The sequence below is a fragment of the Sphaerodactylus townsendi genome, linkage group LG09, assembly GCF_021028975.2.
Source record: "Sphaerodactylus townsendi isolate TG3544 linkage group LG09, MPM_Stown_v2.3, whole genome shotgun sequence".
Lineage (NCBI taxonomy): Eukaryota > Metazoa > Chordata > Lepidosauria > Squamata > Sphaerodactylidae > Sphaerodactylus > Sphaerodactylus townsendi.
Window position 1 is genome coordinate 54,558,759 of NC_059433.1, and position 22,346 is coordinate 54,581,104.

Consider the following 22,346-nt stretch of genomic DNA (forward strand, 5'->3'; position numbering starts at 1 on the left):
TGGATTCAGATTGAGTTTCTCACTGATGAACTGAATCAGCCCAAGCAGGTCCTTGGCTCACATGGTGCAAAGAGTATTCTCATCTCAGAAGGGTCTCAGGAAGATGACAAGGAAAGTGCACTCAGGAGGGGACTCTATTAACTCACATGTGAAGATTCCTTCTGCCAGCCCAGCCATGCTGCCAAGGGTGTCTGCCACCCGACCACCCCAGATTTTCAAGGCAAGAAACATTCAGAGATGGTTTGCCATTGCCAATATCCATGTGGGCTGAGAGTTCGGTAACTGACCCAAGGTGCGCTAGTTTTCATTGAGCCTCATTGGTTGCCGAGTTGATTCAGTGCAAAAAATTCAAAGTGCTAATGGCTACCTTTAAAGTCCATCATGGTTTGGATTCAAGGTTTTTAAGTATATTCCTGAGAGCGAAAACCTTCATCAGAATTCCTACTCCATGAAACTAAAACTGGGTAGCTATCAAGACAGAACCTTTTCAGTGGGTGGACCCCAATTTTCATGCCCTCCATACTGTTGTCTGAGTAGCCTTTTTGCACTTCATCAGCCAAGCTAAGGTCTGATGGGATGTCAGTGGGATATCGGAGACCTGAGCTAGTGGAATGGAAAACACCACTGCAGACTGTAGGGGGAAGATCACAGAAAAACAGGAAACAGAAAAACAGCTTAATAAGCAAAGGGAGGGCAGAATTTTCCTCTAAGCAGTACTAATTCTGCACTTGTAGGATATCCTGTATGTGAAAGACTATTCAAAGCTGCGATTGATGGATTACCTGCCAATCTGAAGTGATACAATCCATTCTACTATGTTAAGGTTCTCCCATCTAATTATTCTTGCCTATTCTATTTTTCTTTTATGTTACATTATTTATTTTTGCTGCCTCTTTTGAGGGCTGCCTGAGATGGTTTATAATGAAAATAAATTATCAGCATAAAAACAAGCCATTAAAATTAGTAGTTTAACTTGCATTAAAGCCAAAACTTGCTTGCAAAGTATATCACAGTGTTTAAAAATTACTAACAAATGATAATTAAAATGTCATCCAACTGAACCTTATGGAGAAGGACTCTTGACTGAACTCAGTCAGCTTTGATGAAAGAGTGCACGTTTCCTCCCTTCACCCTTGATGGCCTCATCAATGTGGTTGGAAGCTCAAGGTAAAAGGCTCTTGACTGTGCAAGACTCCAACTCAGTGAAGGCTTAATAATATTAATAATAATGACTTGAGTGAGCCAGTCAACCATCTCACCTGACTCACAAGGTGCTGTGACAATAAAACAAAAGAGGGGAGAACCATGAATCAGCCTGAAGGAAGGGCACGATTAAGCTGTGATAGACAGATCATCATACAGAAGCACCTGATAGTGGTGGCATCCTCTATGTATCCTAAACTGGAATCCTAAACCGAATCCATCGAAGATGGAAGTCCTGTGGGTAGGTCGTGAGGGGGAGGCTGTGGACTTTCAGTCACTGGTGCTCGACTGAGTCACTCTTACTGTGGCCTCTTGGGTCTGAAGCCTGGATTCGTTTCTGTCCATTGAGACCCAGGTGGCCTGCACGGCCCAGGTGGCATTTTTCCATCTATGCCAAGCTTGGTGCCTGGCTCCCTACCTTTCCCAGCCACATGATCTAGCCACAGTGGTCCATGCTACAGTCACCTTCAGGTTGGACTACTGCAACTTGCTCTACCCGGGCCTTTCTTTGCGGCTGAACTGGAAACTAAAACTGGTCCAGCATGCAGCGGCGCACCTTCTCGCAGGGGTGCCTATGCGAGAACGTATCTCCCCCATCCTGTGCTGTTTGCATTGGCTCCCAATTGAATTATGGATCACCTTCAAGGTGTTGGTACTTACCTTTAAGGCGCTCCGCAGCCTGGGGCCCTCATATCTGAAGAACTGTCTCTCCCTTTACGTCCCAGCTCGGCCTGTGCGTTCTGCAGAGGCCAATCTACTGGTGATCCCTCCCTGGCCCCTCTATGATGTGGCTGGCTTCCACCCGGACCAGGGCTTTCAGTGCCTTGGTCCCAGCCTGGTGGAACACTCTACCTTTGACCATCTGGGCCTTGTGGGATCTTGAACAATTCCGCAGGGCCTGCGGAGTTGTTCCACCAGGCCTTTGGGGGAGTCACTGATAGTGCCATCCCCTCTGCTCTCTGCTGCATGTTGTATGCTGGTTGTGGGGGCATAAGATCTTTTGACTGCCCTATTGATTATTGATCTTCCATCTGATAGTGATTTTAATGATTTTAGGCTTGTTGTATTTTAAAATTTTTGTGTTTATGATGTATTTTATTTGATGTTTTAGATTGCGCACTGCCCAGAGCCCTTCGAGGGTGGGAGGTTATAATAAATATAACTAATAAATAGATACATAAATATGCATGGGGGTTTGATATTTTATTTAAATAGATATTATTTATTTCATTTAAACATGACACCTTGTAATCTCTGCAATTCTGAGATCCTCAATGTCTACAACTTCCCAATGTGAAGCCTTCCCTGCACTTCATCAGAGTACATTTCATTATGTCTATTTTAAAAAAGCCTATAATGTTCCTGTGGAATCAAATGTCACAAAGCCTCTTTTCTAAAGAGACTTTGTGTTTTGTTTTCACACACACACACCACTCTGATTATTGTTGGGAGAAACAACACCGCGTGCGTGTTTTCCCTTTGCACATGGAGCAGGGTGCACGGAGGCTGAAACACAGCAGAGCTTACCCAGTAGAGGCTGCACACAGAGGAGCTTACCTGGACAACACGTGGATGAGCTTGGGAGAGAGAGAGAGCTTAGGCGCAAAAGAAAGTCAGAGTCGTTTGTAGTTTCTAATCTATTAAAAAGAGTATTTATTAGTGAACTCCATTCTGGATAGAAAGGTGGAGAGATAGGTTCACTACCTATTCTATTCTAGCTGGATGGAGACGGATGCGTAGGAGACACATCCTGTCCCTAGGCATGGTAAAAGTAAGATGGAGAGTTCTGAGAAGAAGGCGGAAGCAAGGGAGGAAGTCCCTAAGAGTATCAGTCTACATCAAAGGACAGGATCAGTATGATAGAGTAAAGGTGACAAATTCCTAGGTCCCTTTCTAGTCACTGGCTATCAAGTAAAAAAACCCCTCTGTAGGTTGAGACAGGAACAGCGTAAAGTCCCCTTCTTCCAACAATTATGAGTTATGTTATTCTCCTTTTATTACTGGTAGATGGGGAGATTTGTGAAACTATGAGTGTAAGCTGAAATTGTCTTCTGTTGTCTGTGAGTTAAGGAGTGACCTTGCATAACTATGTGCTTAATTGTTGGGGGCAATAAACCTGCAGGTGCAAAGCACATGTTTGGCCTGGCCTTTTCACTCCTCTCTGTTGCCTTTGTTGCCAGTCACATAATTTAAATCACTTTTGGTATTCCAGTGGGGGGAAAGGGGTGGGGGGAAAGGGAGCCAGTCCATTTAGCCTGGAAAAAACTTTGATTCTGCCTTCTCATGGGGAGGGGCCTTTTAAAAAAATAATATTGTACACATCTTTATCGCGATTGGCCAGTTGACATCTGGCCCTGCGGAATCACCCTACATGGGATTTTCTGACAAAGCAGAGGTTCTACCTATGCATGGTGTGCTCTGTGAAACAACAGGGTCCAGAGTTACCAGGACTGCTCCTGGATTGGAGGAGCAGAGGCTGCCCCTGTGTGAAGCCAGCCTGAAGAAGCTCAGATGAGCTGGACTGGTAACTTTTTAGAAAAAGCCTTGCCATTGTTTGTTTTGCTATTTATTATACAATGCCTCTTGTTGAGACTAGTGAAGTTATTTTTTTCTTATTGCTTAAGGTATATTCTGTCTAGATTCTTACACATGGCATGGTGTAGTGGTTAAGAGCAGGTGCACTCTAATCTGGAGAACTGGGTTTGATTCCCCACTCTGCCACTTGAGCTGTGGAGGCTTATCTGGTGAACTAGATTAGCTTGTGCACTCCAACACATGCCAACTGGGTGACCTTGGGCTAGTCAAAGTTCTTCGGAGTTCTCTCAGCCCCACCTTCCTCACAGGGTGTTTGTTGTGAGCAGGGAAGGGAAAGGAGTTTGTAAGCCTCTTTGAGTCTCCTTACAGGAGAGAAAGGGGGGATATAAATCCAACTTATCTTCTTCGTAAATAAACTGATCACTGGTATTTCTGTGCTATTTTTTGGCATCACTACAAATTCATCAGACCCCTCAGGAATCACACGACTGTTCAAATAACTAAGCCTACCATATAGGGCTGGTGGGCTGCTTTGTTCCAAATTAGGGGCAGGGCTGGAGTTTTGACAATCAAGAGTTTCCCTTGGATTCAGGGAACTTTTTGATATCAAACCACCTAGATTTTCCTAACTCTTCTTTCTCCAATGTGCCTTGAAGCAAAACACAGCTGCAATGCAACTTATGCACTCTTTCTTGAGAGTTGAGCTCAGAGGGTAAATTGGGTGGCCAGATCAGTTGCTCCCTCGTTCTCCCTGTAGAGTAGATTGGTTACTAGGCAACTGCACCATTCTTGTCAGTAAGGCCACCAGCAGTTTCCCCTGCAGTTTCCAGATCTACAACCAGAAAAACCTTGTAACACCACCAAGAACCTCACCATGCCTTATAGGCTCGTCAGTCAAGGTGTTTTTGCTGTCCATTTGAATTGTCCTGAGAGTACAATCTTACATGTGTTGGCTCCATATCCTAGAACAGTTGGCTGCTGACTGTTACAGAATACAGTTTCTTTACAGGGTCCTAAAAATAAGGACTGTTTGAAATCTGTGTCTCTAGTTCCAAAGGCATTGTATTCTGTTGGATTTAAATTAGACTTAAATGTGGTTTGGGGTGAAGTACTGTTCAAACCACAGGTACACCCTCCTTCTGCCACAGAGCTGCCAGTAATATGGAAAAACTAGTGAAAAGCAAATTAGCTCATGAGCAATACATTTTAACAGTGGTTTTAATCACAGACATGTGGTTTATGAAAGAAACCCCAAGGAGAGGAGAATGCAAGCCAAGTAGAATTTGGAATGACAGTTGCATTTGTTTATACATTTAATTCCACTTTTCTTCCAGTGCAGAGACTCAAAGTGATTAATAACATAAAAACACAAAACAAAGTATGAGTTAAATAAAGACACAACCCAGTATGTGCCCTTGAAGCAAATGATAAGCCACAAGGTTGTTCTGGGCTGCAGCTGGTTCCACCATCTTGGTTCGTACAGACAACTGCAAGTCATGGGCTAAAAGCAGAGGTGGGACCCAACCAGTTCTCACCACTTCTCTAGAAGAGGTTACTAATTTTTTCTGAGTGCCGAGAAGGGGTTACTAAAGCAACCTCCCTGCCCAATAGGGACTGGAGGTGCGCGTGTGTGCGGTGGCGCCACTGTTTGATTCCCACCACCATCGGAACCTGTTATTAAAATTTTTGGATCCCACCACTGGCTAAAAGCCAAAGGGCCAAGAATCCTTTAGACTGCACCAAAGATTTGCTGTTTGATGATTCCCCGTGTCAGCTTACTTTCAGAAAGGGAAGGACAAATGCCAAGTACTGGACTTATACAGCTGCTCAGATGTTCCCAGTTCCATCCTTCCTTGTGCCCGTGTTCATACCTGCACTGCCTGCAGAAAAGCTGTGAATTCACTACATACCTAGACAATGTCACATATGGGACAGCTACATCCAATTACACCTTTATCCATGGATAAATCAGCCAATTATTATGATTATCCAAAATAATCGTGCATCCATTGGCTAGAAACACATGAAAACCACATGATCACTTGACCACTGTTACAATGCATAGCATCATTCCCTGTGCCCTCCTGCATGTCTTACTGAGAATCTGACGCTGGCATGGATCATCCTGGCATATTAGAGAGGTCTGACATGAATTAGAGAAGTCTGACATGTTATGGTCCCAATGGTTCCACAGTCATTTCCAGCTATCATCATGTAGTGTCCTTATCATGAAAACGAGCGCTGGGCTTGGAACCGTGTTATGTTTTGGTGCTATCATCATAATTATTAATCTTACCTTCTTTGAGGAAAAAGATTTAGGAGGAAATGTCATAATGTCTTGATTCTGAAAGTTGGCTGCATTCACATCATTTATTTATGAACCCCACTACTATTTGTATAATATCCACCTTTTCAAAGTTCTCATCTATAAAATAAAACTGGGGAGTTGGAAAATAAAATTATTCCCCTGCAAATCAAGTGTCAGATATAGCTGGATGTTATTTGACAGTAGTGCCTGAAATTGATTTCTGCAACAGCAGATGGGCAATGTATCTCTTACTCAGAGAAATTCTGCTGTTCATCACTGGTCCTTCCAAAATACAGCAGCATCAGCCATGGTTGAGGACAGCAACAATTTCTATCAAGCAGGCCACCCTTCCTTACAGAGAGTTTCCAGTTGTTTCATTTCATTTCATTTCATTTCCACACCCCCACCTATCCGACTGGCTTTCCCATTATTATGTATGCTTAGGGTGTCATTGAGTTTTATTATTTATTGAAGATTTTAAAATCATTAAATTATGTAATTTTAATTTTTGTGATTTTTTTGTTGTAAGCCACTTGAACCCAACTTGGTCAGGAAAGGGCGAGTTAAAAATCAGATAATTACACACATTCTATTGGAATGATGCATTTTTCATTAAAAGCAGGCAATCTGGAAGTAGAGACAGAGACCTTCAAAGCACAGTTGCATTGATTGCAAATCTTATTATTAAGCTTTGGACAGACAAACTTGCAATTCTGTTGCATGGGGCAATGGTTATCCCTTTTGCGCATAAAGCACTGCATCAACTGGTACTGCATTTGCAGACATTCTGAGTGCAATCTGCATGCATCACTAGCCCAGGTTTTTAGTGAATTCAGTACTTCCAGTGCACTCGTGCATTGTCATGTTGAGATTTCTTTTTCTAATGTGCTTCTCCTGAACTTCTGTTCCAGTGCTAAAACACATGATTGAAAGCATTAGATTCTTTTTCAAGGCAAGAGACTGTTCAGAAGCAGTTTCCCATTGCCTGCCTTTGAATAGTGATCCCGGACCCTATCGAAGTGATAACCAGGGCTACCTCTACTTAGTTTCAAAGAGCTGGCAAAATAGAGCTCAGCTATCCTGAGCTATCCAGGGGAGTGCAATGGGCTTTTCCAAAACTTCTGATCCAGTGCTAAGCATGCCCTAAAAATGAATAGGAGAAGCTTCCACATAATTTCACATTACCTAACCACACAGTCCATGGTTTTCAGTTAAAATCTTCATCCTGCTGTTGTACTGTACTGCTTTAATGAGAGCAAGAGCACTGCAGACATGCAGACCCCACATTCAGTGTGCTTTACAGCAAGCAGGGTTCAAGTATGTTGAAGCCCTGCTGTACAGTACAGTTAATAGCCTAACTGTTAATCTGTATTCTTTAGCTATCAAGCCTAGTTGCTAAAATTAAGCTATCTGAGCCTTTTGGTAATCTTTGTTTCATGTTTTTCTCTCTTTCCTTCCATTCTTTCACACCTCTTCCCAGATTCCCCCATTCCTTTCAGCTCTCCTGCCAACTTTCCCTCTTTTTTCCAGGCCGTTCTTTCAGCCACAATCCCAACATCCTTTCCTTTTTCCACCTTTTCCAGCTGTGCCCTTCGATAATGTCTCACCCTTCCTAAAAGGGACTCTGCTCTGGAAGGAAGCAGCAGCTCTGGGGCCACTGGACACCTTGCTAGGAGGCCTCTTAATAGAGCTGGCCTCACACAGCTGCATCTCCTTGGAGACCCTCAGGTGCCCTAAATGTAAACCAGCAGCATTCAAGAAACACAGGACTTTCTCCAAGTCACCCAGTGATGTGAGTACCACTTCTCAAGCAGGCTATTCTTGGGGGAAAATAGCAGCAGGTCATCCACACTCAGCAAGAACACAATATCTGGCAGCTCATTTCTAATAGGAAAGGTGATAGGTTACCTGGAACTCATACCCTTTGGAGAATAGGAACATATGAACAACGCTGCTGGATCCCAGCATTCTGCTTCTAAGAGTATCCTAGCAGAAGTCAGGCAGGTAATATCCCTCACATGTTATGCCAAGCATCTGGAATTTTGAGGTACACAGCCAGGCGTAGTGGTTAAGAGCAGGTGCACTCTGATCTGGAGGAACCGGGTTTGATTCCCAGCTCTGCCGTTGGAGTTGTGGAGGCTTATCTTGGGAATTCAGATTAGCCTGCGCACTCCCACACATGCCAGCTGGGTGACCTTGGGCTAGTCACAGCTTTTCGGAGCTCTCTCAGCCCCACCCACATCACAGGGTGTTTGTTGTGAGGGGGGAGGGGAAAGGAGATTGTAGGGGGGGATGTAAATCCAAACTCTTCTTCTCTATATCTGGAAGTGCTACTAGTATATTCCTCACCACAGGCAGTTATTTATATCTTTACAAATGAATTCATCTCTGTACTTATAGTTTCATATCTGCATCTTTATGGGATAAGTCCTTTTCAGAGAGCTAGCATTGGGCAATGGTTCAGGTCTTGGCCTAGGATCTGGGGGACCCAGGTTCAAATCTCCACTCTGCCATGGGAACTTGAGGGGTGACCTTGGGCCAATCTCACTCGCAGCCTAATTTACCTCACAGGCTTGCTGTAAGGATAAAACAGAGAGAGGAGAATGATGGAAACCGCTTTGGGTTCCCAGTAGAGAGGAAGATGGGATACAAATAAATAATTTTTGTTCAGTTTGTATGTTCCAACTTTCCTTCTAGCATCTATCTTATCTTCCCAGTTCCCAATACTGTGTAACAGGATAGGCTGAGTGACAGTGACTGAACAAAGCAGGCACTGGTGAGCCCAAGCTCAGACTCAGCCAGGTGTTCTCTGTCATGGGTGGTGACCTAGAATGTCTACAATACTCCAGGTGCAGGCAAAATCAGAATGGCAGAATGGACTCATGAGCCTGGAGTCAAAATCCTAAAATTCCTTGCGAGAACAAGCCCCTCTTGATTTGATTGGGGGTTGCTCCCGAGCTGGCCATGACTGCCTTGAGATCTGACACCTTGAAACTCCGATTTGGCAAAGCAGCTTATAATGTAGGTGTGAAAGCAGGAAGCAACCGCTCCACCTGTGTAGAGGGGAGCTGACGAGGGTATATTTTTCTTTTCTGAATCGCCGGTTTCTGCACCAATCAAAACAGGAAGCGAGCTGTTATTACTACAGCGGCTGTTTGAGAACGCTGCCTGCTCCCTCGGTAACCAGGGAGTCCTAATTCCAGCTCCTGAGAAGCGGGAGGAAATGACGCAAGGGTTATTTATATATCTGACCAGTTCTGGTTTCAGGGGAATCATCCCGCCCCCCCTCCGTCTCTGAAAAGAGATGGTCATAACTGCTAGTCTCAAAGCAAAACTTGGTAGTCAGATCATTGCAATATTGAATCTCTGACAAGAGGCGCGCTCGCCTGGCTCCATCCACTAATCTATAGCAGGCATCTTCTGTAGTCAGGAGTTTTCCTGACGGAGGCTGTTATTTGCACCAGGTTCGCAAGGCAGAACTTCCCTTGGCCGACCACGCCGAGGAGGCGTGGAGGCGAGACTCTCGAGAGATCCGGTTGATTCTGTGCTTTCCGCCACGTGGTGTAATATTTCAGAAAGATTCCAACAGGAAATCAAGGAAACGTCTGCGGCTTTCCCGGAGTGGTTTAATAATAAATATCTGGCTCCGTGATTACCCCGAAAATAAGAAAAAGAAGAGGGAAGACATTGGAAGGGAACTGATTGCTGACAGCAGGCACAGCAAGCTACGGCCTTTTCCCGCCCCCCCCCCGCCCCCTTTCCTCCTACACAAACAGGCTTGTTTATCCCTCCGTTTCTCCTCCCAGGGGGAGGGGGCCTCAGCTGAGCCAAGAGCCGCCCCTCGCCCTCTCCCATCTGGTTTCACAATGTGTTCTCTGCAGATGTTTGCTGCTCCAGATGTCAAGTACCCGAGTGGCATTCGCGCGCGCACCTGCCCGGGTGCCTTGCCGCCGGGCCGGGCCGCTCCTCGGGGCGCGTTTGAGTTTGAGGGGGGGGGGGCGCACAGCGGCAGCCGACCTCGGCCAGCTGAGCAGGCGCCGGGAGCTGTCCAGGGTCCTGAAAGGGGGCAGGTGGATACGGCCTCCCCTCCTCTGGGAACGTTTCAGTTTGAGGAGGGGGGACAGCGGCAGCCAGCAGCCCCCCACCGCTGCCCTCCCTCGGCCGAGCCGCCCAATTGAGCGACCCGCCGGGAGCTGTCCGGGGTCCTGAAAGGAGGGAAGTGGACGCGGCCTCCCTTACGCGAAGAGCAGCCTTCAGTCTCTCCGCACGGCGCTCGGCCGGGCGCTCAGGGGTGCCCGGGACCTTTTCGTGACTGAAGAGGGCGGCCGGGCCGGGCCAAGGCAACGTGTGGCAGTTTCAGCAAACCGAGCCAAGCTCGGGACGCATGCGCATGGCTGGCGAGCTGCCGTCCCCGGCCGAAGAGCCCGGCGCTAATAACGGATGTGAGCCATGCAAAGATTTCCACCCGGCTCCCGGGATCGAGGGGGAAATTGTAAGTAGCCGTCAGCCAGTTCTGAGTCTCTCTGCCCGAGCGCGTGGGTTGGACAGCTGTTCAAAGTCGCCTGGACTAGCCTGACAGTCGCCCTTCTTCGTCTTCTGGCAGTCGATCACTGCAAATGTAGTCTGTGGATCACTGCAAATGTAGTCTGTGGGGTGTCCTTCCCTTATTTTTTTTCCTAGCGTGGTGCTGGAAGCTCCTGTAGTTTAACCTAAAGGGAGTATTTCTTCCACCTTTTGGGGCAGAGGCGGGCTTTCTGAGCTTCTCAGTCAGGAGGAGCCAGATCCAGAGGTTCGTGCCACAGGTCTTTTGGGTTCCTAGGGACCAAAAGACAGAAAGGATTGTTGGTTACCCCGAGTAAGTTGCATTGGTTCGGAAGCCATCAGTTCTGGGGGAATGGCAGTTCGGCAGCTGTTTTGGAGCAGAAGGGCGAATCGACTTGGCTGTCTTCTGTTCGGCGTTTAGGCTGTTGCTAGCACTAGCACAGGGGTCTCCTTTCAGTGCCGGGCGAGGGCATTAAGGTGAAAAGCAGAAGCAGGGGTGGGGGTGCCAAGAAAGATCCTGATCAACAAGAGCTTCCTTGCGATCCCGCGCTCAGCCTTCTTCGGAAACGAAAGAAAGCCAAGGAGACAATGCCTCCGCTCGCTTCGGAAAGAGGAGAGAGTAGAGGACAGAAACTAGAAGCCGCAGGAAGGGAGGTGGAGGATAGACCGCAGGGATGCCGCTGGAGAAAGCAGCGGCGGGGGACTTCTGTTCCTCCTCTTGGCATTTCCTAATCCATCAAGCCCAAATTGTGGTCCTCCGAACCTCTTGGACACTGCTTGGAAACAGACCTATCCAGTCCATCTCTAGGGAGATTCCTCCAGACCGCCCAGCAAAAAAACCACAATCAGCCCGGAGAAATCAAAGCAGGATTTCATAGATCTTTCTTCCCACCCTCAGGTTGCCAAGATATTAGCGGGAGAACTCGGCACAGTTAAGAATGAGGTTGCATTAGAAAGTAGCCTAGTTCGTGCTCCGATGTTCGCCATCGTTGAGCCGGATGTGGCCTCTGTTTGGCTCTCTCCGTGTCCTCTGTGTCTTGATCCGCTCCTTCTCTAGCCGTTCCCGTCCTCGTGTGGAATTTGGAAGCGGCACGGCTATCTCGCTCGGTGTCAGCTTCGCGCAGAATCGTGTTGTGTACAAACGCTACGTTCTGTTTTGTTTTTCATATTTTGGATGAATGACACGCTCGTTTTGGCGATCCCGCAGGTCCTTTGTCCAAGTTTGTAAAGAAAGATAAGCGACCGACGAATATAAAGGCCGCTCTTTCCTGGTCTCTATATACATCTACCGCTAGAGGGCGGCGTTTGGAACTTTGGAGAACCTGGGATTTCCTGACAAGTTTGTTTGTCAGTATACAGAGGATTTTACCTGTAAACGTAGATACAAACACTACTTAGGGTTTATGAATAAATCGGGTTATAGGTTCATCATGAACAAGAAATGTTATGTGGATGGCACAGGTGTGCATATAGGAAGACTTGAGCCTCCAGGGCAGGAGTTAAGGAAGGCCGTGACAGTTTGCATCACTCCTGCAAAGGGCCCTTAGAACACATCCCTGCTCTCACACACACAGCTGGTGAGAAAATTGATACCTTTCACTGCTATGGGAAAAGTAAAAGTAAAGTCTTTCAATACTTATATTGTTACAGCTGCAAAGAAAACCCCCCAATCACCCACAGTCTTGATGCTGCGTTACTCAACCTTGACTGACAAGGAACCTAACCAGAGAATGGGAAGTGTTTCAGCTCTTCATCTTTACAACATACAAGCCTCACTTCGTTATACACAGATACATATCTCAATTTCAGTTAATGCTTAAATGAGTGCTGGAACCCCTTAGACAAGGCATGAAGAAGATGCTACCAGTAGTGGTAATTTTGAAAATAATTCTAAAGAACGTCCAAATTTGCTTAGCGTTGTTTTTTTAAAAAATCCCTGCTACAAGTAGCATCTCCTTGTTGCATCCCCATAAACAAAAAAATTCTGGCCAATTCTCAGTTTTATTCTGTTGTCTCTTATATCCAGTTCCAAACAGTTTGATTTTGACATATAATGAATCATATCACAGCAAAGCGCAAGCAGTCACGCAAGAGAAGATTTCCTGAGTCTGATTTCCTAAAAAACTCTAAGTAAATTTCATTGTAATCAACTTCCCACACTTTTTATCCCCCAAAGTTCCTAAACCAGATTGTTTAATCTGTCTTTTATGAATAAAGGAGATTGGCAGTTTCCAACTGGAGATTTTGCTTCACCTTGGCTTCCTTACAGAAGCAACAAGAGTTATGTAGCTGTAGAAGAAGGAGAAGAAGAAGGAGAAGGAGAGTTTGGATTTATATCCCCCCTTTCTCTCCTGCAGGAGACTCAAGGGGGCTTACAATCTCCTTGTCCTTCCTCCACAGTTTTTTGGAGCTCTCTCAGCCCCACCTACCTCACAATAAACACCCTGTGAGGTGGGTGGGGCTGAGAGAGCTCCGAAAAGCTGTGACTAGCCCAAGGTCACCCAGCTGGCGTGTGTGGGAGTGTACAGGCTAATCTGAATTCCTCAGCAGCCACTGAAAGGAATGACAGTTAGAGACAACTGCTACAAGCAGATGTTCAGTTACTTTAAACATGCAAGTAGAAATCACAGCAATTTAACACAGAGGCAAGGTCTTGTATAGAATCTGACCTATTTATTAAAAATACACAAATTGTAACACCACTGATATAATATTGAAAGCCAAGCAAACTACCAGCTTAATCCTACAACAGTACTCTGATACAGCTGTTTGTTTTACATTTTATTACATACCCACCTACATAGCTACCGGATGGCTTCCAACAGAAATTAAAACAGTACTTTCACCTTGAAATCCCACAGCAATAAACTACCACAAAACACCATCACAATAAATGCAACAATAAAGCTAACAAAATAGAATTAAAACATCAGCAATGCAAACAAATCCAGCTTAAATTCAAGTTCAGTGGCCACCGATGCAAAACAACCCCAGGGTTTTTAAATGCTAAATATTCTCTTAAAGAAAAGAGTGTTCAGGGGTCAATGGACTTCTCTTAACAAGGTACACTCATGTTAAATAAAGCATGTGTGCATTTCATTGCAGATAAATATGCATTCAAATGTACATCTTCACAGGAGAAATCACAACGGGCACCTTGTTTGCAGTCAAACAGTTGAATTAGGATGGCAGAGTATGCTTAAAGGTTCTTGTTGCTGCGGTGGCAACCACATTATACAGCTTCATTGGTCAAAGACGTGTTTTAATCATATATTTCATATATCCCTGTCTTGCCTTATCTCCTTACACTCAAGGTAGCTAACAATACAGCAACAAGTCGCAAGGACACCAAATCAGCATAACAGATCACTGGTAAAAGAAACAAACAAACAATACACAAAGAATATAGATTAAAAGCACATATTGTTGAATGCCGTTTCTTATTGAGTGTACATGTGGTGGCAAACTTGTATTTGCTTCCATGTAATTAGTGGAATAGTCCTGTATGAATAGCGTTATTTTAAATATCAATTGAAATTGAAACAAGGTTGACATCAGTGGGACTTTCTTGTATTTAATTTTCTTGTAGTTATGCCTTTTGCACCTAAAATTGACCATTCATTAGAGCAAGCATAAGACATGGTAAAATGACCCTAGTACGCAGCGTCATTAATATGAAACAATCCAGTGCTTTCATAAGAGATAGCTCAGAAAAGGAATGAAATAGTTGTTTGAAGTCATTATGATTGGAGAGATATGCAGAAGAATCCTGATTATATATTAATATGGATATAATCTGAGGTGGGTATCTCAGCCAACAAGTTCTGACTGGCTAACCTCCATAGCCACAAAAAAAAAAAAAAAAACCCCAGTGACAAAGTAACATTATACATTTTGAAGCAGCTGCATTTTTCTGCCCTCATTACTCAGAAGATCAGGCTGTTTCTTCTGATTCACGACATGATTTTTAGGATAGCAGAGGTAACTAATCGTGGCAAAAAGAACAGGGCCTGGTTGATGTGGAGTCAGGTTGGCAGACTAGCTAGGTGGCTGAAGTCCTAACAGCTGAATTAGATTATTCCTGTCAAATATAATCATGGGCATAAGACTTACCAATGATCGGATCAGCCAGCTAAGATTGTATGTAATTAGATCCTGTATTATTATTATTATTATTATTATTATTATTATTATTATTATTATTATTATTATTATTATTATTATTATTATTATTATTATTATTATTATTATAAAAAGTCTCTTTTGCATAGTATAATAGCCTGGAACATGGTAATAAGGTTTGTTTTTCATTTATTCTTTTTGTCAAGTCACAGCCGACTTATGGTGTCCTCTTAAGGTTTTCAAGGCAAGAGATGTTCAACAGTGGTTCATCATTGCCAGCCTCTGCATAGCAACTCTGGACTACCTTGATTGTCTGGACTACTTTGATAGAGGTTGGGCTATTCTGGGCTATTCAGGTCAGGGCAGTTGTGAGTTAAGCACTTTCAAATCCTAGGATTTCAGCAAAAGCATTAAGAATGTTCCCAAATCGCTGAGATTTTAAGAATTTAAATTTGGTTGCATTGTATTTCCAACTTGAATCAGTTTAACACCCTCATCTGGAAAACATTATATACATTGGTTGCGGTGGGTTTTCCGGGCTGTGTGGCGGTGGTCTGGTAGATCCTGTTCCTAACGTTTTGCCTGCATCTGTGGCTGGCATCTTCAGAGGTGTATCAGATGCCAGCCAAAGATGCAGGCGAAACATTAGGATCAAGATCTACCAGACTACGGCCACACAGCCTGGAAAACCCACCACAACCACTTGAATCCGGCCATGAAAGCCTTCGACAATACATTATACACATTGTTCCACTACTACTATTGACAGTGAAGTATTCTTTAACATGATTGGCTATCTAAACAAGATTAATTTATCTGCTTTAATTTTAATCAGCTATCTTTTCCATGTGAAAACTAATTATTTTACATGTCTTAAATGTAGGCAACTGGAATCTTTGAAGATGTTTCTTCTTAAGGCATGAGTCTTCCTCTCAAATGCTAGACTTGCAGTTGACTAAATGTGAGAGCTCTGCAAAATAATTATTTCTGGGTAGTGGCACTTTCTGGAATGAAGAATCAAACAAATAGCCTTCAAGATTATCTATACAAAGATTCACAGAGAGCAGATATTATGCAGTACTAACCTCTTTGTAGAACTGCTTGTAACCCAAGAATTGTTTGTGATGCCAGACAGCAAATCTACACCAGCAGGTTCGCTGGATTTCAGGGAGTCCCTTCTGCCTTTTTCTTGTACACGCTTGCTGGAAAATAAGCAGGTTATACACATTCCCCATATAGTTATAGATACACCTGTGGAATTCTAATGCAACTGTCAGATTCTATAGAAGCATGAAGATTCGCACACCCAAAGGGAAAGGTGAATGATACATTCCAGGATGAATCACCCTGATGCAAACCAGTATCCCCAGCAATAAAGTGTTAGTTGGTTTTTATCTCTATTTGATCTGAGTCAGATCTCAACTCTTAAGACAATACAATACTGTATGACTCACTGCCTTATTTAGTGCCATATGACACCAACACCCAGTATGAGCTTCTTCTTGATTATGTAAATCACTGCATACAACACTCAGTCTGGCTTTTAGGGAGCCCATTCATACAAGCTGGAGGTTGTAGGTTGCTCATTAGATTCAGTTTTGATGGGAGTCAGCAGGAGGCTTCCACAGCTGTCTCCTGGACACCACTGTCCCCTTGTAATGTAAAACTGCAGGGCTATTAACCTATCCATAAGCTAGTATCAGGAAGGAAGGTAGCATGGTATATTAGTATAGCCCAATCTCATCAGATCTTAACATTAAACAGGGAGATCTCCAAGGAATACTCTGCAGAGGACAGCAATCACAAACCACCTCTGCTTCTCTGTTGCCTTGAAAACTCCTTGTGGGGGTTGCCATAACTTGGCTGCGACTTGATGGCATTTTAAGCACACATAAGTTAATCTCCCTCCCCCATTCCACTTTAAAAATATGCAAATCTAGTTGAGGGAAATATTTTGTTCTAAGCCAATTATTAGCACAGAAGCCAATTTGATAGACAAGCAAAGGATTTTCTTGCTTTTTTTTTAGCTCAGAGCATTTTTTTTAACAACCTTGAAAACATTAATGTATGCATAGTCCCAGGGAAGTTCAGAACTTGTAACGCTGCACTGTCTATATTAACCAGCCTTACAAAGCAGCACACTTGGAACCAATAATTGTCCCTGTGCAAAGCTCCTTCACTCTGTCAGATCGCTTTTGGTGTACATGCAGACTGTAAATGATTAGTGAGAAGAGCTATGCCGTGTCATTGTGTGGGTGTATTTCAGTTCTAAGAATGGCTTTTGAAATGTAAAGCAATACTTTTCATGTGTAGGGAGGAATAGAGCTATTTCAAGCTGCCGTTTTTTAAGGAGGGGGAATGGGGTAGACAGCCTTTGATTGATTTATGTCCTGCCTTTCTCCCCAGTGAGGACGCAAAGTGGCTTACATCATTCTCCTATCCTACACTGTATCAATACAACAACCTTGTGAGGTGGATTAGGCTGAGGCAGTGTGACTGGCCCAAGTTCACCCAGCAAGCTTCAATGGCAGAACAGTCATCTGACTCCGGGTCTCCTAGATCCTACCTAGTCCATCATCACTAAATGTTAGAGTCAGATCTCCATATTTGGACTGTCTAGTATTTTGGTTGGCTAGTCTAGTATTTTGGCTGAAATCCTGCATAAAATTTGTCAGATTGTAAATCAATCTTTGTGAGTAGTTCTCAATTGATTCTGACCATTACACAAGTGCATTTAAGACTCGCATGGACCCACTGAGAAATATTTTAAGCACCATTGATGGCTTGGGTGCCCAGCAGCATGAAGATCCACCCTTTGTCTTCTGCGGGACTGTGCATTGTTGTTGGGGGAAGGGGATTTTTGGGTAACAGTATTCAGTCATCTTTCAGGTACCCTGACCACTGCTGGGAACAGAAGTGGTACTTGGAGTGGACTGCTCCACATTCATCATTTCCCATGTCTTAGTCTGGAATGTACTTAAGGAATTCAACTGGTCACTTTATTACAAATAGGACACACTTTTCAGTGGGCTTTTTATTACCAAGGTACAAAATGGCATGTTGGGAATGGATGTCTGAAAATCAGAGAGCAGATGAACAAGTAAAGAAGAGGATAGAATGAGTCTTCATGTAATATGATTTAAGACTGCCATATTAAGAGGTCAAACTGGATCACCCTCTAAATCCATTCCAATCTTATGATTAAATGAATGAGAGCTACATGCTCAGGTCCTAATCCAGCAAAACCATTAAGCATATGCCTCATTTTAATCATCACATCGTTTCAAATGCTGGCAACGCAATGTCACCTTTCCCCCTCCAATTTGAAGGATAAACATCTGGTCATTACTAACCAACTTTGGTAACTCTAAAGTCCTCATTCTATAATATCATTGTAGGTAATCCCAATTGGAAAATTAATAACATCTGGCAATGTTGTAACTGATTCAGATCTATTCAGATGTCAGAACTATTCTGGCACTTGGCTATCTGGATTAGAATTTTTTTTAAAAAAAAAACAGTGTTGGTGATCAGCTTACCGGAGCATTCACCAATGATCAGAAATACACCTATAGATTTTGCCATCCATGATTACACAGCCAGATCTGTCATTCCAAAACACTGATTATATGAATCATATTGCTGGTTTTCTGACATGGGCAGAAAGATTCATTTAATTCTCTATAAGCCGAGAAGTTCCTCTTTGCTCACTGGCTTCAGTTCGCTATGAATAGGTTGAGTATAAATATTTGAAAATAAATAAAATCCTGTACTCTCTGGTGCCATGTAAGCTAGACAAATGTTTTGCTTGAACATACTGGTAGGCAGACCTGCAGCCATATGTGCAGACAAATGCCTGGCAACGTCTGCCTTAATGTGAAAATGTGTGCGCGACAATTAGGGGGCAGAGTGATATCAACAGGCCAGGGAACAAAACAGAAAAAGAAGACTGGTTCTGGTGGGTTTTCCGGGCTGTGTGGCCATGGTCTGGTGGATTTTGTTCCTAACGTTTCACCTGCATCTGTGGCTGGCAAGATGCTAGCCACAGATGCAGGCAAAACGTTAGGAACAAAATCCACCAGACCACGGCCACACAGCCCGGAAAACCCACCAGAACCAGTTGAATCTGGCCATGAAAGCCTTCGACAATACAGAAAAAGAAGAGATTGGCAATGACACTGGAGTGGGTATTTCCCCGCGTCTTGAACATCCCTTAAAAGTGTGTGGGTGTGTTGTGTAGGTGTGTGTAAATCTTTTCCCAATACCCTCCTTGAGAAAGAAGACAGGTGTCCCAGTCAGGAAGGCAATGGGCAGGGTGTGGGTGCTGTGAAACTGAACAGTGCACAAGCAAGAGGATCGAACTCTGCTCACACATGGTTTTGCCGTTGTTTCACTTCTTTTTGCATTTTTCGCCCAGCCAAACTCTATCGCACTCAGTGCTGGGCCAGATTAAAATGCATTACACATCTGCAATGCTGCAAGAAAATACATGGGAAAGATTTGGCGTCCCTTGTGGCACTCTCTGTTTTCGTTTAAAAATATACTTCCTGCCACCTGCTTTAGAGGACAGGTGTTTAAAAAACACCCTCTTGTTTATTCTTTCTGCATTTTGCCTGCTTTGCAAATGAGAAACCTTAATGCTCTGTAAAATGAGAATACATTTTCCTACCTGCCTGAAATCTGACAGAGAGCTTTCCTTGGCTAAGGTGTATCATCCTAAATTCATCACCTTAAACCTTGACCATCAGTCCAAATAAAATCTCAGACCAGGACTTTACCCGTATTGGGTTGGATCCTAAGATCTGTGGGCACAAGTATCACAGCCCCTGCCTGTGTTCACCTTTGTGCAGCAGGTCTTGCCAGCTATTGGGGTAGTGAGATCTGGATTGCTGCGTGGAGGAGGAGGCTTCAGAGGAGAGGAGGAAAGAGGCACTAGCGGAGCTGCGCCTTTTCCTTCCCAGTGGCAGCCTCCCAATCCACATGGTTCTAACCCCACACAGGTCCCACAACCAGGGCCAGATCTAGGTGAAAGAAGGAGCTGTCACCCCAGGCGTGGGCACTGGGCAGAGAGGGGGCAGCCGCAGCCAGGTCAGAGGCTGGCTGCCCAGCTGCTATGCAGAAGGGGAGGTGGGGAGAAGCAAGTCCTGGGTAAGCTGCCATAGCACGTGGGGGGGGGGGAGCTCCCTTTTGAAAAATGTCCCATGTGGGTGAGGAGCTTCTCTGTCCCCTCCCTTCAGGTGAAGGCTGCAACAAAGGCCTTGCCCTCCACCTGCTGCATGGCCAGAGACGGGGGTGGCAGGATTGCAAAATCAGCCTGAATCTGGCTGAGGTGACGGGAGGTCTCTCCCTGCAAGCGCTTCCATGGAGTTGGCATTCTAGGCCAAGCGTGGGCTTTTATCCCTGGAGCGTTTTGCCAGATGGATTCCAGGGTTCTTTTCCAGCTGGGAAGTTTTTCCCAAGGAGCTGTACTAGAAGGAATGACAGACTTGCCCGCTGGAAATAATGGAGAGACTTGAAAGCCCATTGGAAATAATGGGGTCCAGGAATGCCAATTGAGTTGCATGTGCTCTATTGAATTACATTACGGAACAGAAAAGTTTGAATGAAAAGGCGGAATGGATTGTCAGTTAGGATCTCTGGGCTGAGACAGGTGATACTGGAACTGCAATGACAGATTGCATTGAAATGACAGCCCCTGGAAGTAGCAGAAACATCTGGGGTGGAATGAGAGTGGAATAATGGGCGCTAGCAATGGAATCAGTGTTTTGGGACAGGAATGAGCAGTCAGAGAATGGAGTGGCAGCCCTTGTAGCAGAAGCATTCTGGGACTGCAAGGACAGGTGAAATCAACTTCTCTCCATGGCTAGCATTTGTGTTTTAAAACTCAGCTGGATTCCTGATAGTTAGCTGGTTGGGATGGGGAATGGGTAAGTCATGTTTAAGGAGACCCGAAACTCACTGTGCACAAGTAACTCTCAGCTTTGAACACAGAGTTGGAAATGAGGCTAAAATGAAATAATGCCTCTTTATGTTGACCAGGGCTTTTGGGGAGGAAAGGTAGGAAGCAAATAGGACAGATAAAGGCAACTCCTTAAAAGGGCCCCACCTCTGTTCTGACTGCTTCCTTTTGTGCCCTCTGAAATCATACTGCAAGGGAAAGTTGAAGACAGAAGGAAAGGAGGAAGACTCAACATAAGAGGGATTCACTCAATTAAAGAAACCATAGCCCTCAGCAATGCTGTTAACGATAGGGTTTTTTGGAGGTCATTAATTCATTGGGTTGCCATAAGTCGAAAGTGACTTGATGGTACATGTTACATCCCAAAGGAAGGATATAGCACTCAGAATGTAGGACTAGGGGCTGGGATGTCCAGGCTCAAAACTAGTCATCATGAAACTCACTGAGTAACCTTTGAGTCATTCCGTTACTGCCTAACCAACCTGTTGCGAGGATAAAATGGAGGAAAACATTCTATGCTGCCCCGAGCTTCTTGAAGGAAGGATTGAAAGCCAAAAGCTCCAAAGGATTCTGAAGAGTCAGATGAGCTTCTTATGTTCAAGATAAAACTGATCACAGCTTTAGTGAGGCATGCATCATACCAAAAAAAAAATCATACCAAAAAAAGTCAACAGAACCACAGTTCAGAAGCCCATGTTGTTATTTGTACAACACCATCAATGCATGTGATGATGCTGTGAGAAGTTTTGCGGGGTGTGTGTGTGTGAGAAAAGTTCAATTGTAGGGAAGTCTCTACTACATTTCCATCTTATGGGAATACTGACAGTTTGGTATTGCAAGAGCTCTTGTTTTAGGAGAGCTCATCTTTCACTCACTCATCTCCCTTTCAGCATTCTTGCAATGGAACCACTCTCATCATGCCTCTGAGCTCATTTAAGTCTGTCTTCCTAATATCTAACCCACATGTCTAGCTATGAGCTCCCTTGGCTCACCGAAGCAAAAGGAATTCTAGGAGGACATGGTCACTTCCCCCTGAAGTCCCCAGCTACCAGCTCTAGCTTGCTGGCTAATATGAAGTCACCCATTCTTGTTAGGGAAGTCATCCACACTGTTGTCCTTCCTCCTGGTCTCCCATCCCCACACAGAGGCTCGGGGCTGTTGTTAATGCAATTTCTCCATCCTCAGTCTCTTGAACGGGAGCAGTCTGATCCTCCAGACTTTGAACCTATGAGTCCTATCCACTTACACTTTTGACAAGTGCCAAAAGTGCATTTATGCATAGATAATTTAAACGACCATTATTCATTATCTATTATCGTCACCTTTGCATTTTTTGTTTGCACTCAGTTGTGTGTGCATGAGTAACCTTTCATCCAGAGATAAGCACAGAAACACTGAAATCCAAGAAAACCAAGGGAGAATGTGTACAGCAGTGGCGTAGGAGGTTAAGAGCAGGTGCACTCTAATCTGGAGGAACCAGGTTTGATTCCCAGCTCTGCCGCCTGAGCTGTGGAGGCGTATCTGGGGAATTCAGATTAGCCTGTGCACTCCCACACTCGCCAGCTGGGTGACCTTGGGCTAGTCACAGCTTCTCGGAGCTCTCTCAGCCCCACCCACCTCACAGGGTGTTTGTTGTGAGGGGGGAAGGGCAAGGAGATTGTAAACCCCTTTGAGTCT

The 22,346-nt window shown here is 44.5% G+C and overlaps 1 protein-coding gene across 3 annotated transcripts in view; it reads left to right on the forward strand.

Annotated features, from left to right (window-relative positions):
* RGS20 (regulator of G protein signaling 20) overlaps positions 1–22,346 on the forward strand; it is a 52,814-nt gene that overhangs the window by 19,778 nt on the left and 10,690 nt on the right. The window contains exon 2 of one of the 3 annotated variants that reach the window (XM_048507764.1): positions 7,527–7,838. The exons of 1 other annotated variant lie outside the window; for it this stretch is intronic. In XM_048507764.1, coding sequence (XP_048363721.1) covers positions 7,527–7,838 — 312 coding nt within the window. Of the gene's footprint in view, positions 1–7,526; positions 7,839–9,936; positions 10,539–22,346 lie in introns of those variants that run through there. One more of the 3 variants, XM_048507766.1, reaches the window with a different exon arrangement.